The sequence below is a fragment of the Staurois parvus genome, unplaced genomic scaffold, assembly GCF_062004578.1.
Source record: "Staurois parvus isolate SC_StPar_1 unplaced genomic scaffold, SC_StPar_1.0 ptg000657l, whole genome shotgun sequence".
NCBI lineage: Eukaryota > Metazoa > Chordata > Amphibia > Anura > Ranidae > Staurois > Staurois parvus.
The window spans coordinates 1,617,456-1,642,130 of record NW_028318453.1 but is presented as its reverse complement, the minus strand read 5'-3'; the positions used below and the strand labels follow the sequence as shown (position 1 = coordinate 1,642,130).

At 41.8% G+C, this 24,675-nt stretch overlaps 1 protein-coding gene across 1 annotated transcript in view; it reads left to right on the top strand.

The window, feature by feature from the left end:
* MTHFD1L (methylenetetrahydrofolate dehydrogenase (NADP+ dependent) 1 like) overlaps nucleotides 1-24,675 on the top strand; it is a 351,175-nt gene that overhangs the window by 28,045 nt on the left and 298,455 nt on the right. Inside the window, exons 5-6 of the mRNA XM_089694250.1 lie at nucleotides 6,712-6,830; nucleotides 9,440-9,540. Of these exons, the coding sequence (XP_089550376.1) occupies nucleotides 6,712-6,830; nucleotides 9,440-9,540 (220 nt within the window). The remainder of the gene's footprint in view (nucleotides 1-6,711; nucleotides 6,831-9,439; nucleotides 9,541-24,675) is intronic.

The following is a 24,675-nucleotide window of genomic DNA, read 5'->3' as shown; positions in this document are numbered from 1 at the left end:
TGCTAACCTTTTAGCCACTGTGCTGCCCATCTTCCTGTTTGTTTGGTTGTTGTTGTGTTTTTTTTTTTTTTTTTGTCTCGGGGTGTCTCCTCTCTAGATGTAGGAGCATCAGAGACACGCTTAGACAGGAGCATTGTCAGTCTGGGGATAAGGTAGTGTTGGGTGAACTAGCAGATTTAGACCAAATTTAAAGCTGAACTCCAGCTAACATTAAGTGTCAGTTCAAATTTCTTAGTTTGTGTTAGCATGATAGAATTGTTTTAATATGTGAGTTGGCGCCCCTAATGGCTGGAGGACAAACTACTACACTGGGCCCCTCTCCAGAAAGATATAGTTTTTTTTTTTATCACTCGCCATTGACACCTGTCCTTATTATAGAATTATTTTTAGGGGAAATGGCGTAGAACACTAATTTTCCTTCATCAGCTCTTTTACACACTGCTTTTCATCCTGAAGGCATGGAGGGAAGCTACTGTATACTTTGCAAGGCATCGCACATTCAGGTGGTGGTTCAGGCCCTGCCCCTAGAAGGATTCAATTATGCAGCAGGACGTAATGCGAGGACCCTTCTACTTAGAAGGGTAGACCATGCAGCCACCAATCCATCCCTCCTACAGAACCTCTGTCTGTGGCCACCACTGCCACTTCTCCCATGCTGGCTGCTTCTTTTTTTTTTTTTTTCTTTTCTTCTCTTCCTTTTCTATCACCCTGAGGTTAACATGAAGGTTTTCACTTCATTCCCATTTCCCATTCACCGCAGAGGCTTACTTTCATTCTTTGCTCACAGTAAGTCAGACCAGTCATTGTTTTTAATTCAAAACTCTTTACTTGAATAAAGGTATTGAGTGAAAGTTCCTTTTTAATCTTCACATTAGTCTACGTAAGCAATGTTATAATTTAACAAACATTGCGCTCTTCCTTTTTCATATATTATGCCAACCTTGCTGTGTTGCTCTTACCAATGGTACAGTATATGGCTTGACTATACAGTCCAGTCCACTTGGGTGAAACACTTCATCTTTTTAATGTCGTCCTTCTCACTCCCATGACCAACTACCGTAACTACTAACAAACTTTCTCTCCAGGACCAACCTCTTCTGACTTAAATATTCCCAACTATAGGAAGCATCACAGGTCAAACAGCAGATACACAACCGCATGTTAACACTAAAGTCATCAGACATTAACACCAAAAGGGACATTCATGGGTAACATTTTTGGCACCTGCATGCAAGCTAATCATTTGTAAGAATGCCTATCAATGTTAAATGGTTTGTCATAACCCACTAACTACCCTTTTTGCTGGACAGCTTGGCCTTTTAAAGGAAATGTAAAATGGCTTTGTTGGAAAGCTTCAATATGGCTTATTTGTTTTTAATACCACGTTAGCAATCGGGAGTGCAGACATTTTTGAAAAAAACTACTTGTCCAGGGACTAAATCAGGGCCTTCATGACAACCTACTTGTCCTGATTAAGAAAAAAAAAAAATTACATTTGAACCAAGCTCGTATTTAAATCGGAGGTGATTTTAGTAATGTCTGGGGCTTTTAAAAACAAAAAGGGGCTTTATGGCGACTTAAACATTTAATATTTTTAACAGTACGCTGTTTATCTCTTCCTCTCCTCCTTACCTGTCTCCAGCACAGCACCCGGGGACTAGCAGGGAGGGGAGAGATCTTGCAGTGTAATGAGCACCGATTGGCTGATCCTCAGGAAAGGGGAGTGTCGGGCTTGTCGTGTGGGGTTTTTTTTAATCCCTTTCGCTGCCAGAGCCGTTTTTGTATTTTTTTGCACAAGTTTATAAAATAATTTTGGGCCTGAAGATTACATAAAACCCCCTAACAGTATATATTTTTCTGAAAGCAGAGACCCTAGAAAATAAAATGGTGGTAGTTCCAATTTCTTATGCCGCATGATATTAATTAAGTTAATTTTAGGGCACAAAAAAAAAATAAATGACACTATGTTTTGTAAAATATAAAAGATGAGGTTGCACCGAGTAAATAGATATCCAAACTTTTAAATTTGTGTTTTTAAAAGTGTTAATCATCTTGGAACAAATTTTATTTATTACCTTGTTTGAAATTCAAACCATTTGTAGTTTTTCCATACCGTGGAATGATCAATTTCAATTACTGTAGGGATCTATTTAAAGATGAATTCCAGGCATAGGATAGTTTTTGCATAGTTACATTGGTCCAGCTTGAATGTATCTATGTATAAACATACCTCGTTGATGCCCCCTGGAAACACCTGAAGTAGACACGGCTACTCCAGTGATCTCCATTTGCTTCTGGACCCTGTGCGAAGTGGAGACTGCTTGATACCTTGTGAACATAGGAGGTTGGCTGCTCGGCACAGACGCCATTCAGAGAAAGCTTGCATGCAAAATGTTCTGGTTGGACGAGGTGGAGAAGCTGGATGGTGATGTCTATTGCTAGACTCAGGCATCCACTATTATTAATAATAATATTATACTGGATTTATATAGCGCCAACAGTTTACTCAGTGTTTTACAATATAAAGGGAGACAATACAGCGCCGATACAGTTCAATACAAGAGGGTTAGGAAGGCCTGCTCCTTGGAGCTTACAATCTAAAGAGGAAGGGCCTGGTGGTACAAAAGGTAACTGTGGGGGATGAACTGATAGGATGAATAGATTCTGTTAACTGAAGGCGAGATAGGCTTCCCTGAAGAAGTTTTAAGAGATCGCCTAAAAGTTAGCAGAGTAGGTGATAGTCGGATACATTGGGGTGCAGTTCCAGAGGATGGGGGAGGATCTGAAGTCCTGCAGACTAGCATGGGAGGAGGAGATAAGGGAGCTAGCGAGCAGGAGGTCATGGGAGGAGCGGAGTGGCTGGTTTCAGTGATATTTGGAGACCAGACTGGTGATGTAATTTGGGGCAGAGTTATAAATTACTTTATATGTTATTGTTAATGTTTTGAATTTTATTCGTTGGGCAATGGGAAGCCAGTGGAGGGATTGGCAGAGAGATGGCAGATATGGAACGGTTAGTAAGGTGGATGAGGCTGGCAGTAGCATTCATGATAGACTAAGGAGGGGATAGCCTGCGAATAGATAGGCCAATGAAGAGGGAGTTACAATAGTCAAGGCGAGAGAAAACAAGGGAGTGAATAAGTTGCTTAGTGGTTTCAGAGGTTAAGAACGGGCGTATCTTGGAGATGTTGCAGAGGTGAAGTCTTCAACCCCATATCCAATCACTGTCCAAATCTTGTAAAGGCAGATTGGAGTCCAGGATTGCACCTAGTACCCTGGCATGAGGGGAAGGACTGATGGTGGTTTTATTATTGATCGATGGATAAGTCAGGGGAGGGGGCATGTGCTGGAGGGGAATAGTATGAGCTCTGTTTTGGAAAGCTTTAGTGTGAGGAAGTGGAGTGACATCCATGCTGATATGTCACTTAGTAGGTTAGTAATGTGAGAGGAGACTGAAGGGGTGAGGTGAGGAGTAGAAAGCTAGATTTGTGTCATCAGCATAGAGATGGTACTTAAAGCCATGGATGTTTATCCAGTGACCAAGGGAGGAGGTGTAGATGGAGAAGAGAAGGGGTCCAAGGACAGAACCTTAAAGGGACCCCTACAGAAAGAGGAAGTGGAGGAGAGGAGTAGACCGAGTTATAGGTAACGCTGAAGGATTACTGTGATAGGTAGGAGGAAAACCAGGAGAGAGGAGAGTCTCGGAGGCCAAGAGTGGAGTGTTTTTTTTTTTTTGTTTTTTTTTTTTGAGGATAGGATGGTCAACCGTATCAAAAGCCACAGAGAGGTCAAGTAGTAAGAGTATGGAGTAGTGGCCATTTGGTTTTAGCAGTTAGTAAATCATTATTTTTAGTAGGGCAGTTTCAGTGGAGTGTAGTGAGCGCAAGCCAGACTGTAAAGGGTCAAGAAGGTTGTTGTCAGTGATGTAGGAGCTCAGGTGATTGTAGACTAAGCGGTCTAAGAGTTTAGAGGTAAACGGGAGCAGGGAGATGGGTCTTAAGTTGTTCAGTGAGGGTTTTTATAAGTTTGAGCGTGACCTGTGCATGCTTTAGAGGGGTGGGGAAGGCCCCATTCAGTAGTAGCAAGGTCAAGAGGAAAGTGTTAAGGGAGGTTTAGTATAAGGCATGCTAAGTGGGATAGATGTCTGTGTAGTGGAGATGCCCCTACGAATTCCATCAGTCTCATTTTCTAAATGATTTTCAATCTCATAAGCAGTGAGTTACTGCTTACTGGGTGGAGGTGGAGAAAGTAGAGTTAAAAGAGAAATGATAAGGAATGGTTGACAAGGTATTAATAAGAGTGACAAAGTAGGCTTGTTTGGCAGCATGGAGGGAGGAATTGTATGTTAAGAAAGCAGATTTATATAGGGTGAATGCTTGCTGAGATTTGGATTTATGCCACAATTGCTCCAGTGCACGACTGTCGCTTAAGATTTCTGTTGTAATCAATCTGCCATGGTTGTAATGGTCGGGGCCTGATACTTTGTGTAGTTAGAGGAGCAAATGAGTCTAGTGTGGATGAAAGCGAATTGTTGTAGACAGCAGTGGCCAGGGCAGGACAGGGGAGAGATTCTGTAAATCAGTCAGTTGCAGAGTGGAAAAGAAAAGGGTTTAAGTTCTGAAGGTTTCTGCAGGTAATTGTTTGCTGCTTGGAGGGATAAGTGTCTTAAGATGAAAACACTGTAAAGGTGATGAGATTGTGATCTGAGAGAGGAAAGGAGGTATTTGTGAGGTTGTAGGGAGTGCAAAGATAGGAGAAAACGAGGTGTAATGTATTCCATCAGAGTGAGTGGAGGACTGTATGTTAAGGCAAAAGATGAGGTTAGGTTGAAGAGTTGGGATGTAGCTGGGTTGTTCACATTAATGGGGATGTTAAAATCTCCAAGTATGATGGGTATTTCGGAGGAGGGAAAGTAGAGTAGCCAAGCAAAGAAGTCCCCAAGAGAGCTCAACACTGGTCCAGGAGGCCAATAGATCACTGCAATCCTCAGAGAAATGGGAGAAAACGGCCAAATACAAGGAGTCTTGCAAGAAAAGGATAGAGAGGGATGGTTATGGAGGACTTGAAAGATGCTCATTGGGGATAGAAGCAAACCAATGCCACCTTCTTTCCGACCACTGGGTCTGGGTCCAGAGAAGGTCTCTATAGGAAAGTGCTGCAGCAGAAGCTGAATCTGATGCTAGTAGGTTAAGGGAGACAAAGGTCATGGACAGAGGTGAGCTTTTTACAGAAAGAGCGGGCATTCCAGAGTGCACATGAAAAATGGAGGGTGGTCTTTAGGAGCTTGGGGATTGAGGCTATTCCTGGAGGAAAGAGGGTGTCTGGTGTGGGGGTTAGATACTGGAGAACCAGTGTTTAGGGAAATCTCCCCAAAGGTTAGGAGAAGGAGGGTGAGGAAAGTAAGATGGGAGTGGGATGCATATGAGTGCACATGTCTTCCTGTCCTAGTGTTTGGGTCGGCAGGTGAGTAAAGTATTAGCAGGCAGTGATGAGAGCAGTAGTATGGAGATGGTAGAAGTGATGGTGATATAAGCTTTGGGGTGGAGCAGAGGGGTAAAAGGAGATTTTGAGAGCAGAGGATAGTAATATGAACAGGAGTAGAGGGGGCATTTTAAAAGGTAGATGGAGTGGGAATCAAACTTGTAGGAGATTTTTCCCAGGGCATTTGCTCACAGTCCATCCAGCCTGCAGTAGAGTTCTTTGTTGTATCTTCCTGCTGCTTAAGTTATCCTGCTTTAGTTAAACTGCTGCGTTCAATTGCTGTTTTTGCACTGCTGCGTTCCCCAATTAGGAACTGATAAGGATCACATGAATTTGGGTGGAGGTTAGTCAAAACCAGACCAGCCATACAGGCACAGGCCAAAGTCCTAAAGATGATTGATTCTCTGATCACAGAAAGGCAAAGGAGGTGAGAATCAATCACCACAAACAGACAAAAACATATAGGTAAAAAGATACTAATTATCCTGAGTTTTGCAGAAAGTCAGTGCATAGCAGGGAGACAGGGTAAATGCTGTCGTGACCTCCACCTTAAACTGTCTCTCTGCTATGCACTGGCTTTTTGAAAACTTCCTTTAGTTTAAGGTGGAGATCACATAACCGTATTTACCCTAAGTTTTTAGAAAGTCAGTGTATTGCAGGGAGACAGTTTAAGGTGGAGATAACCATCTTCCACAATCTTCTCTGAGGGCCTTAGGGAGCTCCTTTTTTATTTTGGCATGTGGACACCACACACAACCTAGTTTACATGGTATCCTTGATATCTGAGGTTTTAAATAAAACCACATTCACCTGCAAACTCTTTAAAAAGGTTCTCATTATTGGCACCTAATCAACAGCTCCTGTTTCTAATTGCGTTTGAGATTGTAAATGTAGGGGGTTACTTCCATTACTTCCATTCCATATAATACATTTGCATTTATTTAGATAATATATTCACAGGGTAACTTTCATGTCATTTGGTCAAGTATATCCCCTTTTACCTGTAGTCCAGTTTAATTGAATCTAATTGAAAATTCAAACAGTTTCCATGGGGTGTACTTTACTTTTTAACATGCCTTTATTTGACCATTAAGGCATCGGAATCCATGTTTTAGGGATTTAACAGGGCTATAGCTCTTTGAAAAAGCATTAGGGTAAAGTTATTTAAATGTAATATTACTTATATAAAGTCTTCCAGCACAATTAATAGTGCTTGATTTACTGTTCCAGGTTATTGATGAAATCTTAAAACTTAATGAAGATCCTAAAGTCCATGGAGTTTCCCTTCATTTGGCTGAGCCCAGCTTCAGAGTACTAAATACAGTGACACCAGACAAAGATGTGGATGGGTAAGTATCTTATACATTTTCCTGCTTCTGATTTAAAAAAAAAAAAAAAAAAAATGGATATACCATTGGCCATTATGCTTCAGACCTGGTAAATATCCTGTGGCAGCTCCTGATGCTGAAGAACACGAACACTTTCCTGCCTTTCTCCCTTTAGTTATGACTGGGTCCAGTTAAAAGGGTCAGAGGCAAGGAGCATGCTCTGCAGACAATAATGCACATGTGCAGCATTTGGCCAAGTCCCACCCTCCTTGCCATCACTTATGTGTTCCATAAACACATTAAAGTAAAGTGAAAAAATGTTATGTCAAGGGTTTTTTTTTTTTTTTTTTTTATTGCTGTGCACTAGTTAGGGAGATTTCCCTTCACATACTCTCCCAGTGACTCCTCGCTTGTCAAGGTGTGGTGGAGTGTCAGTAGAGAGGTTACCAGATTTTCAGAATTAAATTTTGTGACACCCAACTGACCATGCCCACTTTTTACCACACCCAAAAAATCACAGGCTAATCTGCATCCTCACCCATAAAACCAACCTCTATTGGCCATAGACTTTTGAAATAAGAGACCAATGTGTGAGGAATAAAGAGAAAATAGATTTCAAATAAGAAGCTGTTTGGAAGGCCACCATAAAGATAGCAAGAGGAAACCTGCACCAAACCTCACTTGGAGGCCTGGCCAATACAAAATGTGTCGCTTGACGGTGTATAGCTTGTAATGTGCAGATTTAACAAGACCAAAAAACTATTTTGAAAATGAACCCGTTAAAACTTATATATTTTAGTAACTATGTTTCAATTCACTAAATGCTATGACCAATATCGCATACAATATTTTAACACACGCCTCTCTAAAATTTAGGTCTCTAGATCTGTGTAAGAACATAGTGGCAGCAAACTGTTTCTGGTAAAGTTGTGGGCACACACACTGATGATCATACTGATCTGTGGATAAAATTCTGGTCTGAAGCAGTGAGAGTCATAACACCTAACCTCTCATCTTTATCGTATAACATTTCTATAAGCACAACAGAGGGATGTCATTACCTAGGCTGGTGTTCTCAACCAAGGCACCCTTTTAAAATCCTGCACAATCTCGAGGTACCCCATTCTCAAATGTACAAAACTAAACCTAATAGTTTTACATAATGTAGCAGCATCCACATACATGGTGGGCAACCTAACATTAGATTTTATTTTATTCCTCCACCTTTTGTAAGCTAGTACTGACTCATATTGTATCATTTCTCTTCTTCCTCAATTTCTCCTCCTTTTTTCCGCTAACAAGTCACCAGAGAGGCAAGGGAGGGGCAAACAAGGATGTTGTGCAGGCCCCGATGTCCTGCTTATTAACCGATTTATGTAATTGGCTTTTAGAATGCCGAGGGCTGGCCTGCATTGTGCACAAGGTTGTAATGTTGCACAATAAAAACCTGTGGCTCTGTGTAACAAGACAGGTTTGCTGAGTTATTGACAATTTTTGAGCAATTTATGGCAATTTTTTGTTATTTTGCCAAGACACCACTGAGGTTTTTATTTTGCCACGGCACCCTGGTTGAAAAAGAATGACCTAGGCAACGTAGTTCTGATACCTAAACTACATATTTATTAGCCTCATTTTCCTGCCTGGCTGCTGCCACCAGCGATCATGTCGGCGAGCTCTTTCAATTCCATAAACAAATGGAACAATTCCTGTTACAATTCCTGCTTCAGGACTACATGCCTCATGATGCCCTGCCTGTCACAGAACAGCAAGACATTGCTTACCTTCTCCAGAAACACTCTTGGCTGCTGCTCATTTCCTGAGCCTGGCTCTCTGATGCTAAAGCTCTCCCTGTTTGTGGTGTCCAATGAAAGGAGGGACATGGTGGCTCTGTTGCTGCCTGCAGGACTCTACCATGGCAGGCACTGCCCACAATGGCCAATACAGACAATGGATGATGGAGCAAACTACCAGTCCTGTTTAGAAACTGGACACTGGGGACAATGCCATGGATGTTTGTCAGGAACAGAGCACTAGAGACCGAAACTGTCTGGCAAACTGGGACAAATGGCATCCATGCACCAGACATCTCCCCAGTAGGGACTGATATGACAATACAAATTAGCAAAGGCGCCATCTCTTCCTCAGTCAAAAAATATATATTATTGCATGCTTTGCAAAAAAACTGATCCATGCCATCAGATAATGACTGTAAACTTATGTTAAAGTAGAGCTGCCATTATTGATGACTGCAGTGATGACATATTTCAACTGTGCTATCCTTGTGCTGAAAATGGGGTTGATTTTACTAAAGTAAACTATTCATTTTGCAAAATGATTTGGTCTATTTGCTAATAAATACTCCTCCCCTGAAAGTTAAATTTTAGTGAGGTGGCCTGCATTAGCTGCTAAAATAAGAGGACTGCTGGGCCAAACCCTTGACATTAACCTTCTCCGTGAAGGTAATTGGATAGCTTGTTATTAGCAGGCTGATGTCAAAGGGAAAGAAGTGAAGAGCATATAGACAACAGAATTTGTTGAAGGGTGTACTGGGAAGTAGCAGAGAAATATGAGACTTAACATTATGAAAATGAGATTCTCATCAAATCTGTTGTTTTATTTTACCTTTTTAGGGTCACAGATATCAACTTGGGAAAGATGGTCCGTACCAATGCTGAGGAGGGGTTCACTTCGCCCACTGCTAAAGGTGTTGTCCATCTCATAGAACAATTGGGTAAGTAATATTACAGCAGAACTAAACCCCCACTAAAGAATATTTTTTTGGCAGAGACCTGTAAGTAACTCAGGATTGTTTTGTTTTTTTTTCTCCCCTACACTGTACATATCCTGTTTAATGCTTTCACTTGTGGATGTACCTTGTTGCGAGGACCACCACGAATGATTTCAATGAATGCAGAAAAAAACCTTTTATTTAAAGGAACATATCTGGTTGTAGTGTTTTGACGTTAGATACTTTTTAAAACCCAACTCCAGTTTTCTTGAAAATTTAAATAGTTTGTTTGGACCAGGCTTGCCCAAATTAACTTTTATTGTACATCATGGGACACAGAGTGGGCTATTCATGACTGTCAGTTATAGGCCACCTATAGGTAAATGGACTCTGGCTGATCAATTGGAGAGGAAGTCCTCCCTAGATAACCCCTCCTACACAGGATGTACTTCAGTTTTTTTCACCAGTGTTTTATAAGGTGGATGGTCACTGAAAGTGTTGCTTGATCTCCTGGAGCATACTAAGGTCTAGTATGGTTCCGTTGAGAATCATGGACTTTATTCGGATCCATTCGGAAAGCTGTGAGCCAAAATTAATGGTACCCAATCCTCGCTGGATAGGAACAAGAATCCTCGGGGTTTTGCCTGTAATGCAGCCTGACGGCCCTGGACCCTGTGTAGATGGAACCCTGTGCAGTTTTTATATCTGACCACAATGCTTTCCATCTGGTTGCTTATGGGGACTGAGGCCTTGAAGATCTGTATGACAATGACAGCCATAATGGGTGAAGGTTGGTGCTTGGTGGAAGTCAGGGACCTGCGGTGGGACTGGTAAGCTACGTTGTTGATGATATTATTATTTATTTTGTTTTTCCCCTTCTGAGAGAGAAAAGACAAACAGGTTTTTGAAGGGGGAAAAAAAGGGCAGTTTCTTGGTGTAATTGGCCAATCCACCACCAGGGGGAGTGCTCGCAGATTTCAACCTGGGAAAATCTATGCTTGCCTGTTGTCTCTGGGTGGACCACTAACCATTTTTAAAGAATGTGGTCACGCATGTGCACGAAGCGTGCATGTGCAGTAGCAGCAGGAAGGGGCACTAATGACCTGGATGTCTGCTGTAGTATCCTCTCCTGAGATGCTAGAAGTGACTAGACAATCTGAGCCACTGCATTTATCTGGCATTATGGCTACTAATTGGGTGTCTGCCTTGGCATATGTAACCAAGGATGTTCTTGATTAAGCCTTAGCAGGTTTAGAGGATTAGATAGCAGGGTTGATTGCTCCTGTTTCTCAGGGGACTAAGAAGCGGGAGAGATCCCAGTCACTAGAACCACCAATCCTGGAGTAGAAATGAGTGGAACCTGAGGAGGAGCTGGAAAAAGGTTAGGCAGTGGAGTCTGTCTGTGGAGTCACAGCCTTAAGAGAAGCAGGTGGTATCTGCTTCCCAATCTCAGAAGTTATTAGTTCAGCACTTCACTGATGTGGTACAATCTGGGTTCAGGCTAAACCCAATAGAAACCTCTGAGGTTACTTATTCTCTGGGCTCTTTAACCACCTCCCACTCACCATATAAGGTAATGATGGGCACCAGGCAGTTCTCTCGTTCTGGGAGGACGTCATATGATGTCCTCCCACTCTAACCTGGCATGCGCGGCTCCGGGAGCGCGTAGCGCAGCGATCGGTGGTGCGCTGTGTCCCTTGAATACAGTGGATCACCAATCAATGGAAAGAGCCGAAGATGGCGGCTTGGTCATGTGATCAGCTGTGTCCAATCAGTTGATCATGTGTAAATAGGGAAATGCCGGTTATCAGCATTTCTCTCATCACGAGCTGTCACGCTGACAGCTTGTGAGGAGAGAAGAGCCGGTAATCGGCATTCCTCGGAGGGGACCTCTCCACTGATCATCAGGGCACTGATGATCAGTGAGCCCCCAGCAGTGCCACCTGTCAGTGCCCATCAATGCCACCTGCCGGTGCCAGTCGGTGCCTCATCAATGTCACATATCGGTGCCTACCAGTGCACATCAATGCCACATTTCAGTGCCCATCTGAGCTGCTATTCAGTGCCACCTATCAATGCCAGTCAGTGCCGCATATCAGTGCTATGAGTGCTGCCTTTCAGTGCCCATCAGTGATGCCTGTCAATGCCCATCAGTGCCACCTACTAGTGCCTCCTCATCAGTGCCACCTATCAGTGCCCATCACTGCAGCCTCATTAGCGCACATCAGTGAAGGAGAAAAATCACTTATTTACAAAATTTTATAACAAAAACTAAAGCTTTTTTTTTTTTTTTTTTTTTTTTCTTCAAAATTTTCAGTTTTTGGTTTAGCAAAAAATGAAAAAAACCCAGAGGTGATTAAATACCACCAAATGAAAGCTCTATCTGTTTAAAAAAAAATGATAAAAATTTCATATGGGTACGGTGTTGCATGACCGCGCAATTGTCATTCAAAGTGCGACAGCACTGAAAACTGGCCTGGGCAGGAAGGGAGTATAAGTGCCCTGTAGACAAGTGGTTAAAGCCTCTGCAGAGTACTCAGGCCTTTCCAGTGCATCCTCTTCTGGAGAAGATTATGCTGACTGGGATCACTCAGACAGGGTTTTTTTTTTTTCACTAAAGAGTTTTTGTACCCCACGGGAGAGACCTTTTTGTTAAAAAGTGGGGTATCCCTGTAGTGGATGCGGCTGTTTCATCCCTGAATAAGTCTTTAACATGTCCTGTGTGTAATGTCCAGGTCTTCAAGGATCCAGCAGACAAGATGCTGGAGTCTCTCCTTAAGGCCCGTTTCTCCCTGGCAGGTTCTGCCATACAGCCAGCAGTGGCAGATATTGGCATTTGCCAGAGTCTTTTTGACCATGTCAAATAACTGCTTGGAAGACCATTGGTGCAACGCATCTATTCGGCTGAGGATTTGGAGGATGTTCCATGTGCTTTATTTTTGTAGTTGCTCTAAAGCAGCAGCCACTAAATGGCAGACCGCGGTCCGAGAACGGCCCCAGCAGCGCTGCCTCCCGTTCCACCAGCCCGCAATGACTAATCCGTCGCTGAGCAGGGTGGTCGTCATGGCAACACGACATAGGCTTTTGAATTTTGTTGCTGCCTGGAGGGTTCTAATCCAAGACAAGTAGGCCATTTCCACAGTGTATCTGTGGTACAGATTAGAAATTCGGATTCCCCCCACCCCTTCCCCGGTTTCTAAAGTCAAATGTACCAATTAATCCAGCGAAAAGAAGGGCTGTAGTACAGGCACTCGATCGTCTGTTGTCTCGGGGTGATCAGAGGTTCCAGCGGATGAAAGGTTTTAAGGGTTTTATTCCTAGTTACATAGTTAGTCTGGCCGGAAAAAGACAAAGTCCATCTAGTTCAACCAAAGATATAAAAAAAAAAAAAAAAAGTTAATCCTGTACCCACAATTGATCCAGAGGATGGCAAAAAAAAACAAAACAGCAAAGCATGAGCCAATTTGCTCCTGCAAGGGAAAAACTTTCCTGCCTGATCCCCCTGAGAGGCAATCGGAATACTCCCTGGATCAACTTTACCTATAAATGTTGGTATCCAGTTATATTATGTGTATCTAGGAAAGAATCCAGGCCTTTTTTTAAAGCAATCTACTGAGGTGGCCAGAACCTTGAGGGAGTCTATTCCACATTTTCAAAACTCTTTATGTGAAGAAAACTTTGCTTATTTGGAGATAAAACCTCTTTTCCTCCAGATGTAAAGAGTGCCCCCTTGTCCTCTGTGAATACCTCAGGGTGAATAACTCTACACCGAGTTCACTATATGAGCCACTGATGTATTTCTACATCTTGATCATATCTCTCCTTAATCTCCTCTTCTCAAGAGAGGATAAATTCAGTTCCTCTAATCTCGCCTCATAGCTGAGCTCCTCCATGCCTCTTATCAGTTTGGTCGCCCTTCTCTGTGCTTTCTCCAGTCCCCCAATGTTTTTTGTGAACTGGTGCCCAAAACTGAACTGCATATTCCAGATGAGGTACTGCTAATTTGTTCAGGGGTAAAATGATTATCTCTCTCTCTGGAGTCTATACCTCTCTTTTAATACAGGAGAGGATTTTGCTCGCTTTAGAAACCGCAGCTTGGCATTGCATACCTTTATTAAGCTTGTGATCTACCAGAACTCCCAGATCCTTCACCATTGATTCCCCCAGTTGTACTCCCCCTAGTATGTATGATGCATGCATATTCTTATTCCTCAAGTGCATAACTTTACATTTTATCAACATTAAACCTCATTTGTCACATAATTGTCCAATTAAACAGTGCATTGAGGTCAGCTTGTAAGTTGGAGACATCCTGTAAGGACATTATTCCACTGCAAAGCTTGGTGTCATCTGCAAAGACTCAATTGGTACTTTTTAATCCCAGACCATTCAGAGTATGAATCATTAACCACTACTCTTTGAATACAATCTTTTAGCCAGTTTTCTATCCATTTACATAAGGATTTTTCCAAGCCTGTAGACTTTACCTTACACATTAGCCGTGTGTGGGGAACTGTGTCAAACACTTTTGCAAAATCCAAGTATACCACATCCACTGCCACCCTTCTGTCCAAGGTTTTGCTCACCTCCTTATAAAAAGAAATCAGATTTGTTCAACTTCTGTCTTTCGTGAATCCATGCTGTTTGTTGCTTTAAATATTTTTTTCCAGCAACTCAACGATGTGGTCTTCTATTAAACTCTACAGTATCTTCCCAACTATAGACTTTAAACTAACAGGTCTATAATTACTTGGTGAAGATTTTAATCCATTTTCTAATGACTGTCATAGTACCACTGGATTGGCGCAAAGCCTATATTTAAACAGTCCCTAAAAATTAAAAACCATGGCTTTGAAATGACAGGGTTCAATTCTTTAAGGACCCCTGAGTAAAGCCATCCAGTCCAGGTGCTTTTATTCACCTTTTTATTCTGTCTAAATATTTCTGGATCAGATAAATTGTGAGCCGATGTGGATCATCTGTGTCAATACCATTCCCATTATGGACAAGAGTTCCCTCCCCATGCTCCTTTTTCTATACACAGAGCTGAAGAAGGTATTTAATATTTTTGCCTTCTTTGTCCCCAGTCACCCACTCTAGATTATTTTGTAAAGGGCCTACGTGCTCGGACCTGACCTTTTTTACCCATAATATATTTGAAGAATTTTTTGGCGTTTTTGTCCTGCTATCTCTTGCAATCTGTCGTTTGTTTTCAGTTTTTACAACCTTGACTTCCTTTTTGCATATTCTGCTATAATTTCTACAGTTTGCAGTAGGGGCTCAGCAATTCTAGTTCATAGCCATAGTGTTTGGGCTGGCCATGGCTCCTCGACTTTTCACAAAAATTCTTGCTCTGATGTTGGGGCTGCTCAAAACTCGGTGGGTGGGCGGTTTTGGTATCAGTCATAGTCTAGATAACCTATCTGTTGCTCGGAGGTCGGTCGGTGCCATGTCTGAAGCAGGATGTGGCCCTTACGGTGCAGATCCTAGAGCAGCTGGTCTGAGTGCTGAACTTTGAGACTTCTTTTCTGATTGGTCGGCCAGTGTCCATTCACCTATAGGTGGCCTATAACTCAGTCAAGAATAGCCTACTCTGTGTCCCATGATGTACTCCAAGAAATGGATTTTACAGGTTAATATGTAGAAAAAAATCTAATTATATGCTTCATTAACAGATGTGCCCGCTTGGAGTGCTGTACAAATGGTATGTAGCATCAGCTACATACAGTATATAGCTCTGTGTTCTGGCCGCAGGAGGATTGCTTCCTGTTGAGCTCCAGGTACAAAACAGAGTTGGGCTGAGCACCCGTAATGTTACCTATCCACCTCGGTCAATCAGAGGAAGCCTTGTATTTATTGATGTAATACAATATTTCCTGAGTGGCTGAGCAGCGTCCAGTCCTATTTTTCTTTTGGAAGGTACATGGAAAGACCCAGCTTGGTCCAAACTAATGTGACGAGAAACTGGAGTTAGGCTGGCCATACATTTTATACAATTATTTATTTATTTTTTTTGTACAATTTCCGTTTTACCTTCAACTATATAGTATAAGGGCCCGCCTGATTGGATACAATTTGAATGTTTAGGTTTGACCTCATATATTATATGGTTTGTTAAACCTAAAGGAAAATTGTACAAGAAAATTGTTTAATGTATTGCCAGCCTTTAGGCTTTAAAAACTCCCTGCCGAAAACAATTAGGATGACCATAAAAAAAACACTTGAGTGCACTCATTGTGCAACAGTCTTGCAAACTATCTATAAGAGGTCACTGCAAGCTTGGCAAAAAACTACAACAATTTCCAGCTTATTTGCCAGCCTTGTTGAAGGCTGGCTGGTAAGTGAACTAGGAATGTGTTGCTTTTAGACATGTCGCCCTGCTATGTGCTCCCTGCTACAAAGACCAGTTTATAGATTGGGGTGGATGCCATTTGAATGTACTGCAAGTTGGGTGACTGGAGAGTTTGGCAGATTGCCTTACAGTTGATCTTCCTTCTAACAATGAGTGAGGTTTGGAAAATGTGATTACATTACAGCTGTGATTACATTACATCTAATAGATGTCAATGTTTTGGGGGGCAAAAAAAAGTATTTCCAGAAGGTAGTGATTTGGAACTCATCAGCCTGGATCTATTCAGTGAAGAGGGGAGAGTAAATGAATAAAGCCCAACTTTGGGGTGGGAAAAAAAACACAGTGGGCCCACTTGGACTGCAAAAGTAAATGCTCTCATTAACTGTAGGGGGTAGAGGAAGAGGCTGTATTAATTCCTTTCCCCCTTCCTCTGGCTTGTGCCTCCTCTCTGTGCTATGGACAGTCCCTCTTTGCCATCACATACAATGCAGGGCTACTAGTCCTGGATTGTATGTGATGGAGGGAAGTGTGTGACTGCAGCTGATTGCATAGAAAGAGCCTGCCAGACCAGCGACTTGCTGGCAGTGTAAGTTGTAACTTTTTTATCTATCTTCAGCTGTCGCCTCATTCACTTAGAACGGTATCTTTGTGGTTTACTCTTACTTGTCTGCTAGTAATAGTGTATTTCTCATTAAATTATATTGCCTATTTGTTGATCGTCTAGTAGTTTATTTGGAAAATCAAAGGTCAAATGTTTGTGTTTATACAAAGTTTGTCTTCAATTGTAAATTTTACAGCCGCATATCATAACAAAGTTTGTCGTAAATTTTAAAGTTGCAGTAAAATGTAATGTGTTCAGAACAGTTTTCTGACCTGTTCTATGTGAACTGCCAGAATTCGTGTTAAATATTAAAATGCAGTAACGTTGCAAAAATTTCAAAATGCGCTGTAACAAGAATAACATGTTTTAGACTTCAGTAGTATGCCATCAGTTACAGGTTTGCTATGAGTGACTGTAAATTGCAGTACTATGTCATTGTAGCTGTTTGACTACCAGATTGTAATGTGTGGTAACTGGAGAATAGCAGTGGACTTCACCTCTGAATATCAAGCCAACCAAAGGGTACCTACTGTATACATTGCAGCTAAATTTCAGCGTAATTGCAGGATTGTGGATTATAGGATTGAAGAGGAGAACCGTATGGAGTTGTGTAGGCTTAAAAGTGAATTTCAGACCGATATAAATGGCACAAATTAATATAGCTCTCTATTTATTAATACTTATTTAAAGTGGGATTTCTGTACTCTCCTCCTTTTTTAAAAGCCTTGCTTGGAGCCCAATGAGCAAAAAATCCTAACCTTTTGGTTATAAGGCCGATTACAAGAGGACTGGACACTGGCAAACTGTAAGTCCGCCCAGGATAACCCTTCCACAGCCAGCATTCTTCCACTTTGTAGCAAAGTAATACTGAAAGCATGCTCACAAATACCGAGTCAGGATCTGAACCTCATTGAAAACGATTTTACAGTGAGTACGAAAATCTTAATTGTACAGTACGGGGCACAGATTGGATATTCCTAGACCCTGGGTTTTAGGTTAATGACCTCTGATTAAACACTGGCAAAACTTGTGGATACACCCCCTTTTTAGGTGTACCCTATAACTCCACCCCAATTCATGAGACCAATTTTTTTTGGTCCTGTAGGTGTCCTGTAGGTGATATACCTCTCCCTTAAGAACTAGTTTAACATAGAAATTTTATCATATTTACTTTGAATTCTTCAGTGGACTCCTCATTACCTTCTACTAAAATGATAGAAGCAGTGTATTCAGATGAGTGCAACCACAGTAATACCTTGGAAACCATGCTCAGACCCCACAGTGTGGGGATGGCCTGTAATGTTGCTTTGGGCACTGGATCCTGCTTGGGTGCTCACATGAGCACTGTATCCAACACACAAAGTTAGTAACCGTTTTGCTATACAGGTCCTGGACCATGATCCACGTTCTATTAACCATTAAGACCCTACAGGGGTATGCCCACCATGGCAGAAGCCTGGACCCTACTAGGGATCAGCAATGCAGAAAGGTAACAGATTTGTCCTGTTTTCAGACTATTGGCAAGCATGAGACTTTAAAACGGCATTAAATCCAAAAATTAATTTTGTTTTTTGGGGGGGGGGGCTTTTTTTTTTTTTTTTTTTTTTTTTTTTTTTTTTTTTTTTAACCTGATCTGGCCAGTAACAAACCTTCCTGCTTTTAGGGTGTCTCCAGTCTGGATGGAGGAGCAATACCTTTGGACGGCGGTGTTGTCAATCTGAGGAGAGGATAATGTTGGTCAAGTCCATCTTAATCTCATAATGTATCTAACAAATTAAAGCTGAGCTCCAGCTAACACTTTTAAAGCAGTCACAGCAACTGTTTATATCTATTTGGGATAAAAGGTTTTACATAAACGAATACAATCTGAACACTGTAAGCACTCCTATCAGTGTTTTGGTTTGTTTCAACCCTCGAACTGCCACGTTGGTTGAACATCTTGGTCTGTTAAAGGAAGTTGAAAATAAGACTGGATTCTTAGCTGAAAATTAAAGAAAAAAAAAAAAGCCTAATAAAAGAAAACAAATGCAGCCACCACTTTTTAAGGATTGGTAAGCTGCCAACATAAATTATTACATATCACATTTGTTTTTGGGTTATTACCACTTTAATATTGCCACTACTTGCAATCGCCTATTAAGGTCTCCTGAATATTTGTTTTATGTTAACTGTCAGGAAACTGGGAATTGTTTTGACCTTAGAGTGTCTTTAATACTTCAAGTTTGGCAGTAAAAATTCCACCATCCAGAGCTTAGCCTCAGGTGAATGACTAGGAGATGCATCATGTCACAGGCTGCACTATTACCTAATTACCACCACTTCTGCCTAGAGCCCTTATAAGGTACTCAGGCACTTCATCTGCCCTTCTGAAATGAAGACTTCACTACAACAATCAACACCTGGGTTGCTGTTTATCATTCTCTGAAAAATCTTATTTTCATACACCTCCATTGAGGGATGTGTGAAGTCTTAACCTCTAAGGGCATCCAAAAGCTGTCTAGCTGAGGAGTGGATAACACTGCAGACAAGCGCTAACAAGCCCAAGAAAACAGAAGTGGGGACTGTCTGCTGCAAGAAACCTGAAGGACATTACGCCTGAAGTTTGCAGAAGAGGCCATAACATCCACATGGTGCCCAGGTGGCACTCTAGAAAATCTGGGAAACTGTAGTTTGATGCAAACTAAAAAAAAAAAAGAAAAGATACACTCTGAGATCTAGTAGAGTGCGCCATGACCGGAAAGGGTGGAATCTAATCCTTAGGACCATAAGCTTAGATGGTCTGTGTGAGCCACCTAATGATGGTGTAATGGGAAGCTGGTAAACCCTTACAAGGGACCATCTTTGAAGATGCAATCAGTGTTTCTGAAGGAAAGAGAGGCTAAGAAACTCATGGCCTGAACCACATCTAGACAATGAAGGGCAATTTTCTTTCTGGGGAACTGGAGCTGCACAGCAGAATGGGAAAGAGAGAAATAGGAGAACAATCTCGTAATGAAAGCAAAATGCATAAACTACCTTTTTTAGCCTCTTTACCACATTGTCCATTTGCAGAACCAGGAAGGGTTCCTTGCAGGATAGGGCTGCCAGTTCAGACATTTACTTCACAAAGGTAATGGCTATAAGGAAGGGGGTAGATGGAAGATATGTATAATGGTTTCAGAAGTGCAGAAAAACCCAGATTCAGATCCCACAATGACACCTGAGAACAGAAGGGGTGCTACATGTTACACCCGTTCTCAGGCTGTTCTCTGTAAACCCTAGAGATAATTGCACGTGAAATTCCCTGTATATCAGCAGTTTTTAAAATCCTCAGACCAGCCCTGCTGGCACCAATAACCATACCACATTCAAAGTCGCTTAAATCCCTTTTCTTACCCATTCTGATGCTCGGTGTGAACTTCAGAAAGTTGTTTTTTACCATGTCTAGATGCCTAACTGCATTGACTTGCTGCTATGTGATTGGGTAATTAGCAATGTGTGTTACCAAGCAGTTGAACAGGTGTACCTAATAAAGTGGCCAATGAGTGTATCTCCTAGCTCTAGTAGTAGGAATTACAGACTCAGAGATGGCCCTCTCCCTCAGGGCCTGGTCTTCAAAAGAAAAGGCCATCTTAAGCCAGAAACCTTAAAGCAGGATGGTAAATTACTCTGGGACAGAAGATCCTGAGAATTCAGTAGACCCCTAGGAGTTGTACCCAGTTCTGGGACAAAGTCATAGTACCTGAGGTAAAAATGCCAAACTGGGCCCCCATGCACATCTTTATGCAAGGGAAGGCTTGCCTGAGGATTTAGCAGACTGAGTGCCAGACTATGCAGGTGAACAAGGAGCCTACCTTGGGGGGAGAGAGGGTCTCGACAGGGGGTCGGAAGAGTGAAAAATCAAGTGGTATGTTTAACACATAAGGAAGGAGAAGGCTGCAGTCTTGTTTTGTAGGCTTCTTCCACTACATTAAGTGCTTGTGTCATCAGTAATATCCTGGATGATTTCAAGAGCTGAACTGAGTTGTCCCTCAAAGACCATGCAGATCACACATTTTCTACACAAAGGTTTCACAATACAACTTAAGCCAAAGTGCCTTAAGCATGTGAACTGACATTACACATTCAGAAAATAACACGAGGCTTCTAGGAAACCGTTACTGCCTCTCTATATGTTCTATAAGCAAGGAATCCACCTAAGCAGCAGTTAATCTTTTAATTGAATTTGACATGGTCATCCTCTACCAGAATGGCAAGTGCCTTCCTAAGGCAAGACACTGCCAGATCCACAATTGGGATAGAGCACTTCTGAATAAAATCCTCACTAAATGGATACAATAAGTATTTACAGTGATATTAAAAGTCTTGTTTGTTATTTAAAAAAAAAAAAAAAAAAAAAGCCATGGAATACTTGCCTGCTCTGTGCAGTGTTTTTGAAAGAGCAGCCTCGATCCTCCTCTTCTCAAGTCCCCCACTGGTACTCCTGCCCACTCCCTTTTTGTAGGGTGCCCCCATAGCAAACTGCTTGCTATGGGGGCACCTGAACAGGTGTGCTCCCGAGCCGCTGTTCTATATGTTCTCAGACATTGAGCTGCGGCTTGGCCCTGCCCCTTCTTCCCCGATTGGTCACTGGCTGTGATAGCTCTCGCTGCTGCCTCAGCCAATCAGGAGTGAGTGTCCCTAGAGAACTGAAGCTCTCGTGGATATCGCTGGATCAAGAGGGGACTCAGGTGTTGGGGGGGATGGGAGATTTTTTTTTTTTTTTTTTACCTTAATGCATAGAAGAAGAAAGGGGCTGGCAAAAAAAGTGAAGTTAAGACTTCCTGCGTCCCATAATGAATGTAAAGGAAATGTATTTTATACATGAAAGTTGTGTAAGTGCCTAAATATGACCTAGTATCGGCATCTCTCAGTCCTATGAACAGCAGAGCTCACTCTGAGGGAATGAGAAGCAACACAGTTGGATCGATTGTGTTGGAGTGTGCTGGAAGAAGAGCGTAAGATGAGATTCTCAGTCTGTCAATACTCCTTTTTACTGTCAGTTCACAGGCTAGTGGAAAGGAGCAAGACATTTAAAGCAGTATTAAACCTAAAACCAAACATTTATTCTATTGCAGGTTATCAGTTCTTTAGATATCATGGCTAAATTCACTATTTTCACTAATTCACTAAGTCGGTCATAGACAGTTCAAATCTCAGCTTGTTCTTCAGGAAGTGGCTGAGATTTGAACCATAAACAGTATGGGCAAGCTGAATGTAACCAAGTTGATCGATCAATCAACTTGGGTGCAATTGGCATGTAGGAATTTACATGCGATTATTACTAGTGGCTATTATATAATCACTGTGTTCTCCCAGCAGGGATGACTCCCCACGCCTGGAGAACACAATGGCTCCATGGGAGGGATTCCCCCATCAATACTGACTATGTTGATGGGGCAATCAAGCAATTTAATTTCCCTATTTATGGCTGGCTTTTTTAAGCTTTATTCTATTTTTCATCTGGTGATACTGCCTGTTTTTTCAAAGAAGCTCTTCCAGATGCAGCAGTTTACAGGGATGAGACAAACATTGGCAGGGGTGCTTACAATGATCATGATCGGCTGTTAATATTTATGTAAAACCTTTTATTCCAAAAGGAAAAAAGATATTTGCTGTAACTGATTATAAAGTGTGAGCTGGAGTTTGGCTTCATTTTTAATGTGTTTTAGATCTTCTAGTACATGTAATACTCTTCCCTGAGCAATGCTGCTGTCTGCTGTGCCCTCTGTGCTCCTTTATCCAGAGTGGGGGCGCTGTAATATAGGAGGTGTTACTGGCCAGATCACCAGGTAAAAATGGAGATAAAGCCTAAAAAAAAAAACTGTGTCCACCATATCCAATAATTGGTAAGCTGCAATATTACATTTTTGTTTTTGGGTTTAATACCACTTTATGTGTAACTTTAACTGCAGCAAAGAAAAATTGTCTCCTACTCTGTACGCAAGACTGTGCTAAATGTAAATCTCAGATTTGAAGTGATAGAATTGTGTCGATGTCCCAATATTTATGGACCTGACTGTACATTTCTAACATTTTTGGCTCTATACACCACCACAATGGATTTGAAATGAAACAAACAAGATGTGCTTTAACTGCAGACTGTCCGCTTTAAGGGTATTAACATCCAAATCAGGTGAACGGTGTAGGAATTACAACAGTTTGCATATGTGCCTCCCACTTGTTAAGGGACCAAAAGTAATGGGACAGAATAATAATCATAAATCAAACTTTCACTTTTTAATACTTGGTTGCAAATCCTTTGCAGTCAATTACAGCCTGAAGTCTGGAACGCATAGACATCACCAGACACTGTGTTTCATCCCTGGGGATGCTCTGCCAGGCCTCTACTGCAACTGTCTTCAGTTCCTGCTTGTTCTTGGGGCATTTTCTCTTCAGTTTTGTCTTTAGCAAGTGAAATGCATGCTCAATTGGATTCAGGTCAGGTGATTGACTGGGCCATTGCATAACATTCCACTTCTTTCCCTTAAACTCTTTGGTTGCTTTTGCAGTATGCTTTGGGTCATTGTCCATCTGCACTGTGAAGCACCGCTCAATGAGTTGTGAAGCATTTGGCTGAATATGAGCAGATAATATTGCCTGAAACACTTCAGAATTCATCCTGCTGCTTTTTGTCAGCAGTCACATCAATAAATACAAGAGAACCAGTTCCATTGGCAGACATACATGCCCACGCCATGACACTACCACTACCATGCTTCACTGATGAGGTGGTATGCTTAGGATCATGAGCAGTTCCTTTCCTTTTCCATACTCTTCTCTTCCCATCACTCTGGTACAAGTTGATCTTGGTCTCATCTGTCCATAGGATGTTGTTCCAGAACTGTGAAGGCTTTTTTAGATGTCGTTTGGCAAACTCTAATCTGGCCTTCCTGTTTTTGAGGCTCACCAATTGTTTACATCTTGTGGTGAACCCTCTGTATTCATTCTGGTGAAGTCTTCTCTTGATTTGTTGACTTTGACCTACCTCCTAGAGTGTTCTTTATCTGGCCAACTGTTGTGAAGAGTGTTTTCTTCACCAAGGAAAGAATTGTTCGGTCATCCACCACAGTTGACTTCCAGTGTCTTTTGTTCTTGCTGAACTGACCGGTGCGTTCCTTCTTTTTAAGAATGTTCCAAACAGTTGTTTTGGCCACGCCTAATGTTTTTGCTATCTCTCTGATGGGTTTGTTTTGTTTTTTCAGCCTAATGATGGCTTGCTTCACTGATAGTGACAGCTCTTTGGATCTCATCTTGAGAGTTGACGGCAACAGATTCCAAATGCAAATGGCACACTTAAAATGAACTCTGGACCTTTTTATCTGCTCATTGTAATTGGGATAATGAGGGAATAACACACACCTGGCCATGGAACAGCTGAGAAGCCAATTGTCCCATTACTTTTGGTCCCTTAACAAGTGGGAGGCACATATGCAAACTGTTAAATTCCTACACCGTTCACCTGATTTGGATGTAAATACCCTCAAATTAAAGCTGACAGTCTGCAGTTAAAGCACATCTTGTTCGTTTAATTTCAAATCCATTGTGGTGCTGTATAGAGCCAAAAATGTTAGAATTGTGTCGCTGTCCCAATATTTATGGACCTGACTGTAGATAATTTGGAAGGTAAAACTGCGTCATTTGCATTTCATCTGTGTATTTATCCATTTGCATTGAGTTCATCGATTCTGATATACCTGGTTATCACTAGAGCTAAGGTGGCACCTACAGATTTTAAGGTGTGCCTGTAGTAAACTTCCCTGATGATGTAATGCCTTGTACCTCCGAGGTGCTTGCAATTCCAGGTCAAAAAGCATAAATATCTAATAGGCACTGGTGACAAGCCTCCTATGACTTAAAATACCTTGGGGTCCATACACACTAGGAAAAAATTGCCAGAACGTCTGGCAGAAAAAGTGGCAGAAAAATGCTCTTAGTAGCTTGTATTGCACAAGAGCATATTTTTCCAAAGCATTCCCCTCTGCTCCTTTTTGGTTACCACTTCTGCCTGGCAGTACTAGGGTCATTGGTTTGAATCCCAACTATGGCACCACCTGCCTAGAGTTTGCATGTTCTCCCTGTGCCTGCGTGGGCTTACTCTGGGTACTCTGGTTTCCTTTTCCACTCCAAAGACATGCTGGTCGGTTAATTGGATCCTGACTAAATT